Source organism: Marmota monax, unplaced genomic scaffold (genome assembly GCF_021218885.2).
Source record: "Marmota monax isolate L192 unplaced genomic scaffold, Marmota_monax_Labrador192_F-V1.1 WCK01_AAM20220418_F8-fsc00063, whole genome shotgun sequence".
Taxonomy (NCBI): Eukaryota; Metazoa; Chordata; class Mammalia; order Rodentia; family Sciuridae; genus Marmota; species Marmota monax.
Genome location: NW_026693726.1, coordinates 8,481,412 through 8,503,788, shown reverse-complemented (window position 1 = coordinate 8,503,788; position 22,377 = coordinate 8,481,412). Strand labels below are relative to the sequence as shown.

At 37.7% G+C, this 22,377-nt stretch overlaps 1 protein-coding gene across 2 annotated transcripts in view; it reads right to left on the bottom strand.

The window, feature by feature from the left end:
- Clvs1 (clavesin 1) overlaps positions 1–22,377 on the bottom strand; it is a 199,105-nt gene that overhangs the window by 102,668 nt on the left and 74,060 nt on the right. For both annotated transcript variants that reach the window (XM_046460589.2, XM_058584432.1), the window contains exon 3: positions 12,893–13,067. In XM_046460589.2, the coding sequence (XP_046316545.1) occupies positions 12,893–13,067 (175 nt within the window). The remainder of the gene's footprint in view (positions 1–12,892; positions 13,068–22,377) is intronic.

Below are 22,377 nucleotides of genomic sequence, written 5' to 3'. Positions count from 1 at the left end.
ATTTTATAATTTATTGTAAACTGAGAGAAAATCAGCAACTGGAGCACAAAGTGGGTAATGTTGCCCAGCACTGATAAATAGACCTAGAAAATTACAGTAAAGCAGCTCTCAAATATTGGATATTAGGTTTATGCTTAGAGTTGATTGTTTTTTTCTATATATCTATTATACTTGGGGATTAACAAAATTATTATGTGTAGCTAACTTTCTTAAGAAAGATATACATAAAATGCTCAATTTTGTTTTTGAACTTAAAGGCAATTAAGGTTTCTTACAGTGAAAAACTGCAAAAATAATTAAAAAGTAAAATTTTGTACCCAAGTATTCAATGATTACATGCTCTGACCTGAGAAAAGTGTTCTAGAATGTTCTTATGTCTTCCATCTATTGAGCTGTCATTTCTTTCATAGCTTCTGAGTTGGGTCTCCCCTTCTTTAGATTCTCTTTCAGAAATGACCTCCCTTTTCCAAAGTCTTAAAAATCTACTTTAATTCTTCCTTAGACTCTTGTTTCTCCAAGAATATCTTAATTAAAACCTCATTTGGTCAACGGAAAAAGTTATTCATAATTTCTTCCAAATCCTAATGAGTCCACAGATTAGAGGTTTAGAGATTAGTTCCCTAAGCTAATGACATTTCAGTTGAGCTGGCATTAACTTAATCTTTTAGTTTTTTATTCACATTCTTAATACTCTCCATTAAGCATCTTTAAATTACTCAAATTCAGTCTATTATTGAAGCAGGATAAGTCATCTTTATGACTATATATTCTAGAGTTCCTCAGCAGTGAAAGGCGTTTTGCAAACTCGTTAGTTCAATTTTCCAGCCCTGTAATAACAGCACTGTGTCTAGCTGGCCAGTTTTATTTTCTCTTTTCTCCCAGGTGGCCCCAAACAGCACTAAGCTAATCTTCATCCTGTCCTAGGAGTATGACCAGCTGGGCCCTCCATTTATGCCTGCTAAGAATTCTGCAGATGGTAAATCGTATAAATAGTTTTTGACCTAAAGTGAATCTCCTTTCTCCATTTGTTGCTATTTCACAGTACTCACACTTATCAAAAATTTACTAACATTTCTTACAGACAGCATTCAATGAATAAGTCTGGTATCATAATAGTTCCTCTGTCTTGATTTATCTATCTTCTAAAGTGCATTTCAGAAAGCAACATCCAATAACCAGTATTAGGAAAAGTCAAAACACAAAGGGAAACAATTAAATTAGATTCTGTTCTCACATCTCATCAACTATAAGTACATTAATTCTACTTAAGTGTAGAATTAAAAACCATCTAAGTCTAGGAAGAAATACTAATAAATTTTAGGTAACATTTGGAATAAAGACTTTTTAATTCTTAGCAAAGGCAATCTAACTAACATGACCATAAAAAGCTTATGTAACTGCTTTAAACAAGAACAGCAAAAACAAACACCATTCATTGTAAAGGCAAGTTTTAAAAAAAAATATTTGTGACATGAAATAAAAGTTAATTTCTTTAATTAATCAAAATCTCTTGTAAACTAGTAGTAAAAGAAGATTTAAAAATCCCAATTAAAAAAAATGGCTGAAGTTGATGGAAAGGCAAAATACAGGAAAAAAGAATACAAATGACTGATAAGTATATGGAAAAATTGTTCCACCTCACCAGTAACCAAAGTAAATTAGAACAGAAAGATGCTGTGTGGTAGATGCATCTGGGAGAAGTTACAAATAGCAAAGGATTGTTTCCAATATCCAGTGCTGGTTTTGTTCAGGAAGCAAGTCACATTCAGACATTGCTGGTAAATACAAGACGCTGCCGTATAGCAGCTACAAGCATGTATTCCACCTCTAGAAGTGTATTCCAAAGAAGGAATTCATGTGACCAAAAGTTTAGCTAGTTAGACATGTGATCATCATTTTACATAACACTGAAAAGATTGGAAACAATCTAAACATTCAACAGTAGGGAATTTATGGATACATTATCATGTAGTTAAACAATGAAATACTTTGCAAATACAGTGTAAGGTGTAAAGACAAGATACAGAGGTTTAAAATGCTGATTTCTGAATTATTATCAGTATTTCAATTTTTTTATAAAATGCTTTTGCATTACTGGCAGTCAAATCCAGGGCTTTGTGCATGCTAGGCAAGTGCTTTCCCACTGAGTCCCAGCCCCAGATGTCAAAAGGATTTTAGCAGGGAGCATGTACAATGAACCCTAAGAGTGGAGTTTTGGGACCTGAAGTCGAGTTTAGATGATGTCAGAGATGACAAGGGTTGGAGGCTCTTAGAACATTTACCATTCTTCCATTTCTGGGAAGCTAAAGGAAAAACCTTCAAAGGGCTCTTTTTTGGCTACCTGGAAATTGTCTTCCCTACAAAATAACTGTTTTCTTTCTCTTATACCATGAGATAATTAATGATTGCTGGATCTCTTAAGATATCCAAGAGACTAAGGGTTTGTTTCCTAAGCTGAAACAATTTATATCACATTGTACTTATTATAGGTAAAAATCTTTCTAATATTTGACACATGTTCATGTTATCTTTGATAATGTGGGTTGAATGTTCTCTGAACTCTTCCAGACAGCTCAAGATCATGGCTTTGCACATCAGCGATGACCTGCTGATGCTCTCAGAGCTACTGTGGAATCGCAGTCTCTGTACTAAATGACTTCAATCATGGTGCATTCTGGATCCCCCAGGAAAATATTGAGTTGTGTTTTTTGCTTGGAGGTCAGCTGTTCTTTCTTTTGTGTGTGTATGGTGTTGGGGATTGAACCCAAGGCCTTACGCATGCCAAACACATGCTCTACCATTGAACTACATACCCAGCCAGCTATTATTTCTTGATATTGTCTATACATTAATGTGGATGCACCCCAGAACCAAATTCTTATTTGAAACTTCCCAAGCTTGGAAACCACATGACCAAAGCAATAAGAATTATGTGCAAAATGGGAATAAATGGCCTCTAATTAAGTGATGGGGGGACTCTCTCAAGAATAAAGTATGGCAGTTTAATGAAGCAATTTTATGCAGTTTATGCACTGCTAGATATTCTATAGGGTGCAATTGCTTATGAATTCCACAAAGACAATGTGCTACTGCATTTCTTAGCCTCAAAATTTTCAAAAATAGTGTTGTTTATTAAATTCCATGTGCTGAAATACTAGTTTCAGGTTTTTTTTTATGAAAATGGTACCAACAAGATAGCACCCCAAAGCATCATGACATACACAAAAATGATTGACTAAGGCAGGGACACCTGGAAACAGGTGAAAGTCACCTCCTTTGTGTGTATGGTGTTGAGGATTGAACTGTACTTAACTGTACTCTGTACAGTTAACTGTACTCTGGCAAAAACTAATGTATAGTTTAGAAGTTAGGAAGTGTCTGCCTTTGGGGTTAATTATTGGGTCACAGGTTCTTGTTCTTGATATGCTTTTAGTTAGTTAAGATACTTTCATTCTCTGAAAATTCATTGAGCTATACAATCATGATTTATGTAGCTTTCTGAATGTAACTTACTCCTCAATAGAAAGCTTATTACACAAAAATTAGATCTTTTAGCCATACATGGTGGCACACACCTGTAATCCCAGTGGCTCAGGAGGCAAGAGGATTGTGAGTTCAAAGCCAGCCTCAGCAAAAGCGAGGCGCTAAGCAATTCAGTGAGACCCTGTGTCTAAATAAAATACAAAATAGTGCTGGGGATGTGGCTCAGTGGTCGAGTGCCCCTGAGTTCAATCCCCAGTACAAAAAAAAGAAAAGAAAATTAGGTGTTTCAAAATACAAAAGCAAGGCATCAAGTTTTGAAATTTTGACTTTGGGCTAAAAGGGGTTACCAATGTTTATCGTTTCTTAGCAACAAATGCTTTCCTTGGGTGAAAATAGGCTGCACTTTACCACCTATTTATTGCAGCAGTGTGTACTTTCTCACATGGTAGAACATAACAAAAGGTCTGAAATCTTTAGTTGGCCTCCAAGAAAAATGAAATATTACTCAGATTTGATATTTGATTCATTGTCCCAATCGATTTTTTCATGTTTCTATTTTGAAGTGATATGGTTCAGATGTAGCGGCCCTTCTGGCCAAAGGACCCACTAATTCCCTTACTCCTGCCAAGAATTAAGACACGGGACCCCATAAGAACTACATTATTCCCTTCCAAGGGCAGCATTCCCAATGACTTAATCACTCTCCATAAGGCCCCACTTCTTAAAAATTCTACCACCTCTGCACCACCACACTTAGGACCACATTTCCAAAACATGAAACTTTGAAGGACACACTCAAACCGTATTCAAACCAAAAACTCAGTGATACTCATTATTTCCCACAACTGCCCACTCCTGTCTGCATGATATCTCATTTATCTGGTACCCCCATCCACCCTTCGTCATCTTAGGTTCACAGCTAATTTTACCCTTGACTCCTCCTCTACCAGTTTCCATGCATACAATCACCAAATGCTTTATTGTCTTGCTTCTTGTTTGGTTATAGAATCCCTTCTATTACTCCTAGTTTAGATTCTTGCCTTTTCTTACTGGGATTACTGCAATTGACATTTAATTGGTTCCCCAGCCTTTGAAACTTCTCTACTCATAGCCACCAAATGAACCCCATGGAAAAAGTAACTGTGCTGTCATCTTGCTTCAGTGTGTTCAGTGGCTACCATGTCTGTAGGAATAGACCAAGCTCCTTAATGAACCTGGACACAGAAGCTCCTAACCTGGTACTTGTTCCCTCCAGAGTATGAAATTAGTTGTTTTCCTACCAGACTATGCCTTGCCAGTAAAATTTATTACCCTCTGTCTTCAGCTAGTTATTCTACACTCATATGCTAATGAGCTGAGGTGTGGTATTTCCAGGATATCATTTCTGACTCCTGGTGACTGTATGGGATTTCTCTGCTAGGACTGTATTAGCTCCATGCCTCTCTCCCTTTCTGTACAGTGTTTTCACTACGAATGTATAGGTCTGCTTCTGCTCTGAACCATGACCTTCCTGAAGGCAGAGATTGTGTTTGTTTACCTTGTGACTAACTGAAAGTAAAGGCTTGTGTCTATTTCTTGGTAGAGTGAACTGGAGGTTTGGCTTCTTTTGTAATGTGAAAGAGTTCAGAAAGATCATTTATCAAAAAGTATGCTAGTGATAGACCTATTTAATTGGACCTATTTTAAATGGGCCATACTGTCTGCCATCAAGATCACCAGAGTGCCATTAGCCCTAATTATCTTCCTGAATTTAATTGATACTTAACAAGGTAGAGCATTACAGGAGATATTTTATTTCTCTAATATTTCCATAATCACATATTGCACTATTGCAAATTCAAAATTACAGCTCCGTGGCCTGAAAGGTAAAACATAGTTTGCTTAGAGGAAAAGTGTTCTTCAACCATGTGTGGAGTGTTTAGAAAACATGAATTAAGAATCTTCTTGATGAAAGATACAAATGCCCTCTTTCTTCGATCTGTTCCTAATATTATTTAATACACAAAAATTGTGTGCATCCATAAAAGATGCTGTAGATTCTGTTGCTAAAAAGAGTCCTACAAGATGAAGAAGGCGAATTTCTGCACCAGTAATTACTGAAACGCCAAAGCACCAGGACTGTATTCACGTTTTGACCACTGGGTAATAAATAAGAGTCACACTACATGAATAGAAAGAAAAGCACCTCAAGTGCCACTGTTTAGATAAATGATGCCCAATCTGGGTCTACATCATGAAATATGGTAAGTGGGGATAAGAATTCCTTGTTTAGGGCCAGTTAACAGGTGGGTGGGGTTTGGTGTTCTGAGATCTGGATTTACAGAGCTAGAGGGATGGAGTGAGGTTTCATTTATATGAATGTCTTGGAGACACAGAGGCCCAGGAATAAAGTCTAGCCTTGTCATTCAAAATTACTCAAGCATTCAGTGAGCCCTGGCTACGTGTTGACACTTTTCATGTACTATTTCATTTCCACTGTAAACCTATGAAGTGGGTACAGTTAAAGCACCACGTTGTACAGCTGAGGAAACTAAAGAATGAATGACTTGCCTGAGAGTCAAGTGCAGAGCCAGGATTGAAGCCCAGATGGTGGACTTTGTTCTTACCCCCACCAAAATGTGGTTTCTACCAGCAGCAGAGGCAAGACCTGGAAATGTTCCAGAAGAATAAACTCAGTACTGCTCCTGGGCTATGGAACCAGAGACTCTGGGAGTGGCATCCAGTGTTGTGGGTTGTAAAAATCCCTACAGGGGAGTCTGATGCTCTTGATGTTGAGATCCACTGCAGTGTACATTAACACTACATGCCAGAGTGGTGCTTCTCAAACTTTAACATTCATACAAACCATCTGCAGGACTTGTTGAAAAGCTTCTTCTGATTTAGGAGGCCTGGGTTAGAACCTGTGGGTCTGCATTTCCTACCAGCTCCCCATGATGCTGATATTGCCGGTTTGGCACTGCACTTTCACCCATATTTTATGTTGAATGAATACACTGTGAGTTAGAATATCTGCATGTCTGAGATAGGGACCATAGAATTAGAGTGAATCTACTACTGACTGAAATGCATCTGCCTGACTTTTTTTAATCACAACATGATCCATTCATTTGTACACAGTAACTGTCACATTGCCCACTGACATGACAGACTTTTGCCCATTCTACTCTTTCAACTGAATATGGCACTTAGTATTCCGCAGAGCAAATAGACATATCATGTTTTGGAAAAGGAAATGAAAAATCTAGGGGATGAAAAGGAGGCCAAAGAGAATGGGTCTCTGTCTGAAAATATGTAACAAAAAAGACTTTAAGGAGATAAATGATTTGCAGTTAATCATATCTCTGAGCATTGCTCCAAATCCCCTCCCACCTGGATTACAGTGAGTAAATCATCACAAAGTTAAGGAAAAAAGAATTAGGAAAAAAATGGACCTCCCATGCCACTAGACTGGCTGAAATCTGTTGGGAGAAACAGAATCGGCATCAATATAAACATTATGAAAACATCTTTAAGAAACCAAAAAAAAGTCACATCATAAACTTTGAACAAAAAGTTAATGTACTGATAAATTGCCCATCTTCGCCAGAGGATGATGACAGGACACATGGGAATGACAGAAAAGAAAAAAAGTGCTTCCTGGATTCCTTCTGCTGAATGAAAGGAAAATAGGCTGTCAAATATTTGAGTCCTTAAATAAGTCAAATATTTTGTAAATAGCCCACAGGACACAAGGCTATAGCTCTTCCTAAGTAAAACACTTTAGCTCAGTAAGCTTTCTCAAAATCTGGGTTGGTTGCACACTGATAAACAACAAGTGTTGATTATAATGATTGGGCTGCAGGAATTTACAAGAAATAATTTCAGAAATTGATTTTGGAAACATTATAAAGCTCAAGAGCAAGAATTCAGTGTATTGCTCATTCTGCCAGAATTCCCTGGCAGAACTAAGAGAATAATGCTCTGCTCTATTAAAATGGAGGCATAAATATTATGTGAAGTTTGATTAAAAAAAATTAAACAAGTTGTAATGAATAGATTCAATGTATCTTTCAGATATTATTGACCACATTTAAAGATCAAAGGGTGAGCCAGGCCCCATGGCCCATGCCTGCAATCCCAATAGCTCAGGAGGCTGAGGCAGGATGATTGTGAGTTCAAAGGCAGCCTCGGCAAAAGCGAGGAGCTAAGCAACTCAGTGAGACCCTGTTTCTAAATAAAATACAAAAAAAGGGCTGGGAATGTGGCTCAGTGGTTGAGTGCCCCTGAGTTCAATCCCTGGTACCACCCCCTTCCCCCCAAAAAAAAAAGATCAAAGGGTGGGGCAAAAGGAAATGATTTCTCAAAATTAATGTTTAAAGTTTTTTGAACAAATATTTAGAATAGAATATTTAAGTAACTGAAACAATTTAATATTCTAAACAGTGTTATTTCCTCAAAACATTATGCTGAAAAGAGGAACATGCGGTAGACACACCTTGAACATTTCATGACTGGCTGATACAGCATAGCTTGTAAAAATCTGATGATCCTTCAAAGAATAGTCATTGATCCTAGAGTGCTTTATCTCTGAGCCACATCCCCTGCCCTTTTAGATGTTTTTTTTGTTTGTTTTTTTTCTGAGACATGGTCTCACTAAGTTGCTGAGACTTTCCTCAAACTTGTGATTCTCCTGCCTCAGCCTCCTGAGTTGCTGAGATTACAGGCATGTGCCACAGCACCTAGGGAGCTTTCTATTATTTTTCTTTTTTTTAGATTGTTATCGGAGGCAGGATAATTACCCATTTGCAGCACAGAAATATAACTAATCAACCCAATGAAAGGACTGTCAGCAAGTTGCTAGCTCTGTGCCCACACTTCTTGTATCATCTGGCATCACCTTCATTTGGGATTAATTGGCACTGTATGAGACCAAGAAAAAAAACAGCTGTACATCCAGACCCAGAAGAAAAGACCCAAATATTACACTGCAGGATATTCTAAGTAGCATTTGTTTATTGCAGTAGATAGTTTGATACACAACCTCACCTTCTGGGAGGGCTACCAGGACAAAGTCCTCAGGTAACAGCACTCTCTGGGGCATCAGGCCAAATAAATTGACTTTGCTCAAGTTTGAAACCTCTTCCCAGGGCAGTGAGGACACTATGACTTAACAATGTATGAATAAAAAGGTTGAGAACCCTGATACCAACTGGGGACGACTCTGAAGGGTCATCCCCTGAACCCTTCATAGGAATGAACCAAATCCCCGCTTAACTTCTCCAACTGCCCAACCTTCTGTAGATTCCTTTCTATACATATTGATCCTAAGAGCACTGCCAAACAAATCTCCTCCCTGTTAGAGTCGACTTTCTGGAAAACCCATGACAATTAATCACCAAAGTTCTCCTTGAACAATTGCCTTTATGAAGAACTAAGAACCAAAATAATAGCACTAAAATCCAGGACACTAGAACTAGGTTGTGATGCAGGGTGCAGGACTGACCAAACATTAACCTTAAATTCTCATTGTCTGAACAATGTATTCTCTGAGATGACCCCGCCCTCTTCTCCCTATGGGAGGTATTGGATCACCTCTGCAAGTGTGTGTGTGCTTTGTAACCCAGAGCTCCAAACTCTCCAGGGATTGAGCAGCAGGTAAATCTAGACAAATCCTACAAAGAGGTCAAATTCCAAACCAGATGGCCAAGCACCAATGTGTTCTGATTATCCACCCTGACAAGGGAGGGTCCTACAAAAGGCAAGATGGTAAAGAGAGCAAGTTCTCGACAGTGAAACATGGGCTCTGCCTCCCCTGCAGGCTGCCACATGTCCAGTAGACACCTTGTCCTCCCCAGATGGGAGGAAAGAGGAGCATGGCTTTTCTTCTCTCTTTGCTGCTGACTTGGGTAGCTCTCCCTTTCTCCTCTAAAATTTCTCTTGAGCCTTTGTTGCTAGCAATTGGAAACCTGTACAAGGCTCTCCTCCGTGCAACATTGGTGAAAAGACAGAAACTCTGCTTAGTACCAGAGATGGATTTTTCAAGGTATCAGAAGGATTTATGCCCACTGGGAGATGGAAACAACCCCTGTGCTGAAGAGAGATCTCCCGGAGAGCCAGCAGAGGGTGGGCCATGGCATCTGAATGTTGCCACAGTCAGAGGGGGAGGCCTGGAGTTAGAAGTTGCTAGCAGCTGGCCAGAACTGACTATCCACTATGGGACAAGAACAGAATCATCTGCAGTAGCCCTGACGACTTCTCTAGTGTGGCCAAGACAACATGCTAAAGGGGCAGGTTGGAGGCATTCACATCCCAGCTGAAGAAGCTGCATCTGACCAGCCTCCTTGGGACCACTGACCTCCCACTGGCATGAAGATCTGTACCCTTCTAAGAATTCCAGGATGTGGCCAGGCAGAGCTCCCAGAAAAAACTGCACCCCAATTCAGACTCCGGACTCCAGAACCGTCTGAGGTATAATCAAAGGGGTTTCTCTTGCCTTATAAAAGGGGTGAATAATAAAGAGATCCAACTGCTACTCTGGATGATGAGGGGAAAATATGTTTTTCTCCTCTCTGATTCTGGTCTCATTCATTTCCCCTTCACCTTTTAGCAGCTATTCCTTAACTGGAAACACAAGGGATTGTGGAATTCATTGTGGACCTTAATATGCAATAAGGGAAGGTCCAAATGGGCCTTACCGTGCCTCACCAAAGGACATCTGCTATTTCTAATAAGAATAGGTTACTTTCCTGTGTAGCTTTACCTTTCAAATCACATTCATGCACATTAATTCAGAAGACCCATATCCACCTTAGTGAGATTGGCAATGAACATATTATGTGATATCACATTTTCAGAAAGAAAAATTGGAACATGGGGTCAAATAAAGACATTTTTTTCTTTCCTGATTTATGGGGGGGGGGAAAAAGTCTTATAAAGGCAGAGAAGTTGAATCACAGCTACTTATTCATGTATTGGATTATCTTTTAAAAAGTGGGATTACACAAAGCTTGCACAGAAATTCCTAGAAATATGGCCAGCATAATTATGGGGCAGGAAGTAAGCCTTGAATCCTACTTTAAAACTCCCTTTGATAAAAGCTTAAAGAGAGAGATTAGGTGCTCAAAGACTGAGATGAGAAGAGGGTTAGAAAAAGGGAGTTGGAGCTGAGAGAAAGTGAATGAGAGTCAAGAACACATAGATCCGTGCTCAGGATTCCCCACGTAATCTGTAGATGCAAACGTGACTATAAAAATTGTACCCACTATGCTCTGCATGATGTGGCCACCTAGGACAATTTGTCATTCCTGAAACGATGTGTCCTTACTTCTCTTCCGAAATGTCAGCAGTGTACATACACTCTCTCTCCTGAGAAATGGGAAACCTTTTCAATAAATAACATCCTTTCAGTAGACATGGTTTTTTCCCAGTTTTTTTTTTCACATAAAAACAATTCAAAGGGGAAAGAAAGATCTGTTTTTTTTTCCTCATGGATGCTAGAACGAACAACTGACTGTCTACATATTTTTTTAAAAAAATACTTTTGCCAGGTACTCTGGTACACGCCTGTAATCTTTACCACTCCGGAAGCTGAGGCAGGAGGATTGCGAGTTCAAAGCCAGCCTCAGCAAAAAAGCAAGGCTCTAAGCAATTCAGTGAGACCCTGTCTCCAAATTAAGTATAAAATAGAGCCGGGAATATGGCTCAGTGGTCGAGTGCCTCTGAGTGTTCAATCCCTGGTAACCCAATCCCACAAAAGTATTGACAGTGACCTGACACACCTTACACAGAAAAAAAAAAAAAGATGAGATGAATCATAATCCAAAGCATAAATGTTAAATCTATAAAGATTCTAGAACAAAATATAGGAGGAGATCTTCATCATTTTGGCAAAAGTTTTCTTACACAGAACACTGAGAACATTCATCAAGAAAAAATAAATAGTTAATTGGACCTTATTGAAATGAAAAACTTTCACTCATTAAAATATTCCATTAAGGATGGAATATCTAAGCCATTTAATGAATATCTAAGCCATTTAAGGAAAAAATATTCACATTACATATTCTGATAAAGGACTTGCCTCCATAATATACAAATAAACCTCACCATTCAATAATAATGATGATGATACCAATGGCCTCAATTAAAAATAGACAAAGGACTTTCTCTTTTCTTTTTACACCTGACAGAAGAGTGTATTTTGACATATTATACATACATACAGCATAACTTATTCAAATTAGGATCTCATTCTTGTGGTTGTACATGATGTGGAGTTACACTGGTAGTACATTCATATATGAATATAAGAAAGTTATGTCCGATTCATTCTACTGTTTTTCCTAATCCCCCCCGACAGCATTCTATTCATTCTCCTTTGTCTAAACCAATGAACTTCTCAATAGACATATGTTTATCAGAGGTCCAAAGGTGCTAGGTATTTGGCAAAGGCTATCTGTGAATAGGCCATAGTTTAAGAAATAGAACTACCGATTACTTGTGGCACTAGAATTCCAGGGGTGATTGAACTAATGTACTTTGAACAGCATGAGAAATATCTGATCTGAGAATTGTCCAATGTCCATATTTTCCTACCTACCAGATGTGTATCACTACCATTTATTGGGGATAGGTGCTATTCCATTGTGTCAATTTTCCTGCCTAATTAAGAAGGCACACAAGTTTGATCTATGCTGATTCTGAATGTTGCCAAACTATGCCATTAATTTTATACTGTGATAATGTGTCACCAGGAGGCTAAGTAGCTTTTCCTCTCTGGGTTAGTTACTTTTCATAAAAATCACTGAACCTTAAAAAATAGAAGGGTCTCAAGAGACTAGCCACCCTGCTCTCATAAAGCACAAAAAAAAAAAAAAAAAAAAAAAACACTTTCCCAAAGTCTGAACAACAACTGGTCATGCAAACAGGGGGTTAGAATTTCATCTGCTCCCTTTGATTGCACCGAAGTGATCCACATTAGCACAAATACTGCAGTACATGACACTCTGGGAAATGATAATCCACGGGGCGCATTTCTGGGGCACTAAAGTGCTTCTCGAAACCCTGGTAAGCTCCCATGCCACCTCTATGTGGGACATGCTCATAAAGCAGATGTTTCCTAGTTTTAATTTTTGTTAACTCTCTGATGGATTAAGCTAAATATCTCGGAGCTTTATTCATTATTGCTGCAGTAGGTAATTTGTGCCCGTGGTAATAGTAATTTAGAGTTATTAATGAAAATGAAGGCTAATTAAAAAAAAAAAAGCAAACATCTAAACTCAAGCTAAGGTAAAAATACAGAGCACTCCCAGATGAATTTTATCCAAGTTTCCTTTTTTTCATTCTAAAGGACAAATATTACTTTGGTTGCAAAAGGAAGGAAAAGGGGCATTGTCACACACAGTCACGCATTGTACATCGGTCGACATACCTGCAGTCCTTCAATGGCCAGTTTGAGGATTGAAGGTGTCAGTTTGGAGGCTTGTTTGAAGGAAAAATTACTCCAGTCTATGATTAAAATGAAACCATTTATCTGAAGCTCCGGATCTTCAATAAGGACTTCCAATGATAGCAGGATGGCACGGAGGATGTCTGTAAAGGAGTTCCTGTAACCAGGGCAGAAAGGAGAGCCAAGTGTGAGGATAAACAGGCAATAGACATACAGTACGTCACACGCAAACCACATTGGCATCCTCATACCACTGCTGCATGAGCCCAGCCTGCAAGTCACACTGTTTCCTGTCCCAGAACAGCTGAAAATACATCTGCTGAACTTTCCAGAAGTGATGCTTTGAGGCTCTGGGGAAGGATGTTTACCCTTGATATGACCCCATGAGCACCCCAAACTTAATGAGGTGACACCCTTGTGCATTCCCATGGCTCTTTGTACTGTGCTCCCATTACAGCACTGATTTCACTTTGGTGAAATGCACCCCTTACTTGTTGCTCTCCCTTTCAGAGCCCCTGTATTTTTAAGGGCAGGGAGGGGCCCTAATCCAAGCTGTGTCTACAGTACCTAGGCACTCAGTGAATCGTTGCTGCACAGATAAGATGAGGCCTCAATCTTATTTTGCTTATTTTGATTAAACATCTTTTATTCCTCTGCTATGTTTAAAATCTTGCTAAGAGTGTAAAAACATCCGTGCAATTGATGCTATTTTTTTAGCTTCAATTCATGGAAAGAAAAAATAAAATAAAGCAGGAAGAATAGCTTATTTTCATTGAAGGTCTACAGAGTGTGATTCGGGAGGGAAATTGCTTTGAGTACATCAGTAACTATGACAACAGGCAGACCTGAATACAAACTAGAGTGACAGTTCTCCAGGGCCCTGTGTATTTCTGCATCTCACATATCCCCAATCACCAGGTGATTTTTGTTTAAAATAATTTTCAGATGTGAAGAAATGATGGCATATTTACTCTGTTTCATCCTGTGAATTATCTGATTTACGAATCTAAGATCTCAGAAAATCTCTAAATTCAGTCTGTCTTTGATGAGTAGGAAAACATAAGGTGGGATGGTGAGTGATGCCAAAATCTTCAGCTCCCTTCTGGCTTTCACTAAAATCAGAAGCCTATGTTCACGGAATCATCAGATTCCCAATAATTCCAATCTGGTTTTGAATTCCAGCTAAGCCTAATGTCTCCCAATTAGAAATCAGGAATTCTGTGCTTAGACAATAAGTGAGTAAGAATTTTTCTGAATTGCTGTTATGAACCCAGTGTTGTGTTACATGCTTGAAGTAGTGTGTCCTGTTTGTACTTTCAAAGAGCCTTAATTTAGTTGTGGGTGGTGGAGATTAGCAACAGGAATTGAGAGGGATCGAGAACATTGGAATAGCTAAGGAAAAGGTTAGAGACAAGTCTTGAAGAGCAGATAGGATTTTGGTGGATTAGTGGGAGAATGAGGAATAGGACTTTATAGAGAAGAGTGACACAAATAGAAAATAAAGATATTTACAACCCATTCTCTTCCTGTTCTTCTTACTTAATCCTCCCCTCTTATATTGAGCTGAAATTTTCCTCCCACAAATCCACCACCCCCTGGAGTTAGTTCTGCTCTGTGGAATAAACTTCAGATCTTCCCACACCACACACTTGACTGTTCATAGGGAGGTCATGACAACCCATATGAGCTCCGGATTTTTTTTAAAAAATTAACTTTCTCAAATGGCTCTTAATAGCTCTTCTTATCATTGTTTTCTTTCAGATGTGTTCCCTTTTCATTTTTAGAGATGTCCTATTCTTATTAACATAGGGAAAATTTTTTACTGGGGCCTTGTTTGCTTTTGCTTTTGCATTTATTTCTACATCATTAACTAATGACCCAATCTTCTTCAGAGGATGCACTTAAAAAAACAAAATTCTTTTTTTGAGTACTGGGGATTGAACCCAGGGCCACTTAACCACCAGGATTTCCCTAAAATGAATAGCAATAGCTCCACCCCTTTATTGTTGTTGTTATTATTTGTTTGTTTGTTTATTTATTCATTTTGAGACAGTCTCACTAAGTTGCTTAGGGCTTTGCTAGATTGATGACCTTGAACTTGTGATCCTCTTACCTCAGCATCCCTCCTTACTGGGATTAAAGGCATTCACCACCATTGCCCCACAGAGATACAATTCTATATTGGAAAGAAAACATTGATTTACATGGCAAATGGAACCAAAGACTATGAGTTTAGGTGAATTTAGATGGTAATATGGAAATGCTCAATTGTAAACTGGAATGACCACTGGGGCATCAAGAAATCTGAGCCTGGATAAGCTTTCTTAGGAAGAACACATATATAAAGGAAGACTGAGCCTTAGGTAAACTTTACATACAGTACTGAGGTTGAAGGAAGAAGAATTAAAGAAATAATAAAATACGAGAGGATCAAAACAGTACTGAATTAAAAAAGAAAGTAAGAAGAGAATGCTTCAAGAAACAAGAATATGAAGTCAGATGCAGTGGCATGTTCCTGGAATCCCAATTACATGGGATGCTGAGGAAGGAGGATCATGGATTCAAGATCAAGATCAGTCTAGGCAGCACAGCAAAACCCTGAATCAAAAAAAAAAAAAAAAAAAACCCAGCAAAAATATGCATCACTGGCCTCAATTCATGACTTACCCTGAATCCATGCATTAGCTATGATCTCACTGAGGACACAGCCCCTTGTCCATGTGACTTGTTTTGGCTAAGGACATGTAGACAGACATGAAAGGATGCCAGTACTGAGCCTCACTTGTAAGGGACCTCAGACGTCACCTCTTGTTCTCTTGCCTTTTTGCCAACACTTAAGGCAATAGCATGCCACAGCTATCATTCTAGATTTAAGAGAAGGATGCAAGACAGAGTAGTGACCACTAGCCAATTAGTCAATCTTCACAAAATGCAGAACCGTCTATCTGAACCCAGCCTAGCTAAACTCCAGCTGCCTCACAGATAACAAAAGCAATAATAAGTGATGGCTGTTTAAACCACTGAGTTGTGGGATGGTTTGCTACACAGCAATAGCTGTCCAATACTGGAAGGTAGTTAACAAATGCAAATATCACCAAAAAAAATCAAGGAAAATGAGGAAGAAAAAAAGACTTGTTTGACAACAAGGATATTTTTGAGGAGTTTTAAGAGAATGCTTTCTTGAATAGTAAAAATAGAAATCACTAGTTATGAAGATCTTTAGCAAATCACTCTGTAACTCATTTTATTCCTCTAAATAAGAGAGAATTTTTCTTTCCACCGTGTGTCCACTGATATCTATTTCCAAATTTCTAGTCCAGAGTTACAAATGCCCCAACATACTGTTTTTACCAATCCCAAAGAAAAATCTTGGAGGACTCAACAGAGAGGTTCTACATATTTTATTACTTACTCCTTGATGGTGGTAATGGGCCAGGATATAATGGAGAGCCACCGTGTGTCTGCAAGGTGGGAGGTGGTGGATTATATACAGGATAGGTTGAATGACAAGCTGCACAGGTGGATTTCTTTAAATGTTACTGAATACATTCTTTTACTTTGCAACCAAACTCATCCTGCTTTGATTCTCACCTAAAAATTGGAGATAAGGAAACTGGAAGTTTCCCTATCTCCATTTCTTCATTATCACATTCCTTAGAGTCTTTATCTTGTTGCAAACTTTCCTAGGCACTGACTAGTGTTTAATCCAACACTAAGAAAAGAAACTGAATTCTGTCTGCAGTCCTGGAAATGATTCTATGCATTTTGGAGACCAAGATACAGAATAGGGATTGGCAGTGAAGGAAGTATTGTATTCATGAGATGAGTGTAGAATAAAAGATTGTAGACTCATTATAATTGCCAAATGTTCAAATAATTCACTTTTGCAGTGAAACCGGATGGCAGGAAAGAGTTGGACTGTATCTCTAGTCACGAGACTACCCTGCTGAGGAGTTCGACTTTATGTTTTTCCTCAACTACAATTATTATCTTGGTTTCCTTAGTTCTTGACTTCCACATATAAATTTTCTTTTTTCCTCTTTTCTATAGCATCTTGACTTGTGCAATACTATTAGCTTTTTTAAAAATTAAAATACCTATTGGGTTAAATATTCATGTGGATAAACCACCCTCGAGGACATGGAACATAGCTCCCAGATCCTTAAGAATGAACACAGTGACTTCCTTCCAAAGAGTACAGTAAAAATTGGGGGAAGGTTGGGGGAAGGAGTAACAGTACAGTGGAGAGACCTGATGAACACTATCAGAGCTGGGTGATCAAGGTCATGTCACCAATGACAAATCACATTCATTTTCCTGGCTACAGTGATGAAAATGGCAATTACCTGGGAACTTCCTGCCTCCAAACCATAATTCCAGATTAATCACGAGGAAAGTATTGGAGGAATTCCGATTGAGAAATGTTCTACAAAGTACCTGACCAACACTCCTCAAAATTGCCAATTTTATCAAAAAACAAGGAAATTCTAGAAATTGTTATAGCCAAGAGGAATACAGGGCAATGTGATGAGGAAGGTAATGTGCTCTCGTAGATGAAGTCCTGAGCGGGGGAAAGGCATTAGGTAAAAACTAGAGAAATATTGGAGAATGGACTTCAGTGAACAGCAATGTATGAGCATTGATTCATTAATCATAACAAATATTCTATATTAATGTAAGATGAATAACAAGAGAAAGTTAGATGCAGACTATAAAGTAACTATGCTATCTTCACAATACCTCTGCAAATCTAAAATTGTGAACAAAAAGTTAATTTTTGAAAATTAAGAAAACAGGCCTATTAGAGTTTGTAACCTGTCATCTCCATGTTATAACCAGGTTTCCAGCAAAACCAAAATGGTAATAAGTAGTTCAGCCACTTCATGCAAATTGTGGAAATGAGAAAAGAAGACATTTTCAGAATTTCTTCATTCCATTAACTCATTTAGACTTACATGTTGTTTAACTCTAATAATCCAGGAAAATCTTTTAAATTTTCTTTATTGCCTGCAAACACAATTCTATCAGAGTATTTTAACCTTTATTTTAAAATGAGCTAATAAATGACAAATGGATACTAACATCTATTCCATAATCAGTTATGGAGGATATGAGCTTTATTTTATTTTTATTTGTGTATTTATTTATTTATTGTGCTGGGGATTGAACCCAGAGCCTTGTGCATGTGAGGCAAGCACTCTACCAATTGAGCTATATCCACAGCCCAGGATATGAGTTTTAAATGAATAGTTTTAGACTTAAATATGTTAATCTATGTGAAGACACTAAAAAAAAAAAAAAAAAAAACACATTGCTGATGAAATGTAAAAAAAAAAAAAAAAGCTATATTGCTTGAAAGCAAAAAACTTAAATTTCCTCATCTCCAAAATGACTTTATATTCATTAGGACTTAGAAATAGCTTATCAACAGGAGTTTCTTCATTAAACTATGAATAATTAGAGATAAGAAAAGTGACTCACTATTAGATTCTATTGTTTCTATGAGTTGAACATCCAACATTGCTACCTGAGGTTTTAAAATTCCATACAAATGAGGTACAAAATAGTGGAAAACAGTAAGCTTTGGTCAATAAGAAGATATTTAAATTTCAAGAAGTGACTCATTTGTGCTTTGAATTTTTAGTGGGGATTCTAGGATCTAGATCCTGAGGCCAGACTCATACTGAAAAAAAGAAAAAAAAAAAGAGCTCATAGGTGATGAGATGTCATGTGCAGGTATGAGGGTCATAAGTGGAACTGATCCTCCAAAGGAGCAGGGGAAGCTTCTTACTCAATTTTGAAATCATAGTGCATATTCCTGTACTAGTTTCTCTGCTGCAGCGAGAAGTCTGTCAACACTAATAGTTAAAAGCCTTTGACCAGTTCTAGTTTGTAACCTCTTAACTAAACACTTAAAAATATGTTTAAGTGTTTAGAACTTCCCCCTCAGTGTTTTTTTTAAGTTCTACCTTGAAGCATAAAGTGGTCTTGCATATGGCTTGCCTCCACATATCTGTGTCTTAGTCACAGAAGCAGAAACATTGCATTTGTCTCTTCATCTCATTTGAAACTTCCAAAATTAACCACTAATATGATGATGCCATGGTTCTCACAGTCACAGATTGGGCTTGGCCCCTTCACTGACATTGATGCCTCAGCCAATGAAGAAAGGAAGCTGTGCCCTCTGGATCTTCTCTGAGGATGCATTTGACCACTGGCTGGGGGAAGAATCCCTCGTTGGATATGATGGCAAAAGGATAGTACTCAAAGGAGGTGACTGGGCTTGATACCCTTCCCCTGCTATTTACCCCAAATGCAATCACCTACAGAAGAGTGAAATTCAGCAGGGAGCAACTTCCTGTTCCTCCCTGAGGAGATTATTCCAAGTATTATGGAAAAAGAAATGTGTTAAGGAGCTTGTGATTTGGAAAATACATCCCAAAAGGAGGTAGCATTTCTAATTGCTTGGGTTGTAGAGATACCCCTTCTTGGTCATATAGTTTTCATGGTGGTGATGTAGCAGAAGAACAGGAAAGTTCAACGCATTGTTATGTTCAAGCAAATCTACTTTCTCCTCTTCTGTTTGAGGGTCTTTAAAAAATGGTGCGGGACAAGAAATTGGATGATGCATTTTGTTTTGTTTTTTTAATTTTAATTTGTTATACATGACAGCAGAATGAATTACAATTGGATGATGCATTTTCTTAAATGGGTTCTAATAATTTCTATGTGATTTAGGTTTTACCTGTACCATGTCACTGTTTTATGTCCCATTGTGCTCTTAAGCAAATTAATATTTATTTCTCAATGGGAAAATGCAAAAAAAAAAGTTGTTTCTGACAAAATTAGATTTAAGAAGGATATTCATGAAAAATGTCTGGCTTTGCTACTGAAGAATCAATATTAGCAAGAGATTAATCTTAAATTTACTATGCTGAATTTTAGGTAGAAAGTCAAATTAAACAAACTTTTCTCAGCAAAGATGATTATCCAGAGAGCAGAATCCTGGTTATAACTCTGCTTCACATAATTTAATGAGGCTTATATTCTCCAGAGGAGAAAGAAAGGAAGAGAAGAAGAAAGAAGAAAGGACTAAGAGAAGGGAAGAAAGAAGGAAATAAGGCAAAAAATGAAAGAAAGCCTTGCAAGTGAATTTTCATTTCTTTTTTTTTTTCTTTTACCAAAACCTTTATTAATTCCAAGATGCAATAATATAGTACCACAAACTGAGAAGATCAATTATTTAAAGTTATCATTTCACAGTTCTCAAGGCTGCAAGTTCTATCAGAGTGTCAACGGGATCATGGTTTCTCTGGAAGATCTGGGGTGATTCCATTATATAATTTAATCTTTGCTTTGGACTCTTCAGACAATCATTGGAATTCCTTGGCTTGCATCTGTAACTCAAATCTCCGCCTACATCTTCATATTGTATTCTTCCTGTATCTCTTTCTCCATGTCTCTTACCTTCTGTGAACACAAATCACATTGGATTAAGGCCCATCCTAATGACCTCATCTTAGCCTGAATCCATCTGCAATTATCCCATTTCCAAATAAGACCATATTTTGAAGTTTAGGGAAAGACTATTATTTTGTGTGAACACCATCCAACACAGTGTACTTACAGCTAATTATCCTTAGAATTGTTTTCTTTCTAAACAAATACCATCAAAACCAGAATTTAATTGAAACATTTTAATTGTTCCATATACATAGAGGGTAGAACATGTTATAAAGAATAGCTAATATTTGTGAGGATAAATTCTAATGTTAAAATGCAAAGAATGATAAAAAAATAAAAATAAAAAAAATGTAGAGACATTTTTGTTTTAATGATTTAAAAATATTCTACACAGTTAAGTCTCTTATGTCACAAATGGGAATGAAATAGTTAGAAAATAATATATAGAATATTAAAAAATATATTAGACCTTGGAGTTTAGAAATTCCGAGTGGAAACTCCAGAACCTCATTTTAAGTGAAATTTATTTCTCTTCATAGTGATGTGATCTTAAGCATATTAATTATGCCATATTTCCAATCAAGTTTCATCATTCTTGGAAGAAACAATGATATAATTTCTGATAAATGAATGTTTATCTGAATTCTGATAAATAAATGACTAATGCCTATCTCAGAGTATATATTCAATGAATTTTCCTTGTTTTTGTCATACATCAAATATTTTAGATAGTATTTGGTAAGAAGAACTTGTGATTACTCTAAATTCACTTAACAGTTTCCTGAACAGACACTTCTCAGAGGAGGACATACAATCAATCAACAAGTACATGAAAAAATGCTCACCATCTCTAGCAGTCAGAGAAATGCAAATCAAAACCACCCTAAGATACCATCTCACTCCAGTTAGATTGGCAGCCATTAGGAAGTCAAACAACAACAAGTGCTGGAGAGGATGTGGGGAAAAGGGTACTCTTGTACATTGCTGGTGGGACTGCAAACTGGTGCGGCCAATCTGGAAAACAGTATGGAGACTCCTGGGAAAGCTGGGAATGGAACCACCATTTGACCCAGCTATTGCCCTTCTTGGACTTTTCCCTGAAGACCTTAAAAGAGCGTACTACAGGGATACTGCTACATCGATGTTCATAGCAGCACAATTCACAATTGCTAGACTGTGGAACCAACCCAGATGCCCTTCAATAGATGAATGGATAAAAAAAATGTGGCATTTATACACCATGGAGCATTACGCAGAACTAAAAAATGACAAAATCATAGAATTTGCAGGGAAATGGATGGCACTAGAGCAGATTATGCTTAGTGAAGCTAGCCAATCCCTAAAAAACAAATACCAAATGTCTTCTTTGATATAATGAGAGCAACTAAGAACAGAGCAGGGAGGAAGAGCAGGAAGAAAAGATTAACATTAAACAGATACATGAGGTGGGATGGAAAGGGAGAGAAAAGGGAAATTGCATGGTAATGGAGGGAGACCCTCATTGTTACACAAAATTACATATAAGAGGTTGTGAGGGGAATGGGAAAATAAACAAGGAGAGATATGAATTACAGTGGATGGGGTAGAGAGAGAAGATGGGAGGGGAGGGAGGGGGGATGGTAGAGGATAGGAAAGGTAGCAGAATACAACAGTTACTAATAGGGCATTATGTAAAAATGTGGATGTGCAACCGATGTGATTCTGCAATCTGTATTTGGGGTAAAATTGGGAGTTCATAACCAACTTGAATCTAATGTATGAAATATGATATGTCAAGAGCTTTATAATGTTTTGAACAACCGAATTTTCATTTCTTTTAATTTCATTCCATCCTGGTAAGTACAGAAAACTATTCAGTTTGCATTAGGATGGGCCATAATTGTATTGTATTGCCAGAATATTGAATTACCTACTGACTTTAGTAATCGTAATTGAGAATACCTGACAATCCACAGCTCTGCATCAGATGGGCAGAATATTGTATTGAACACATCACCTGATAG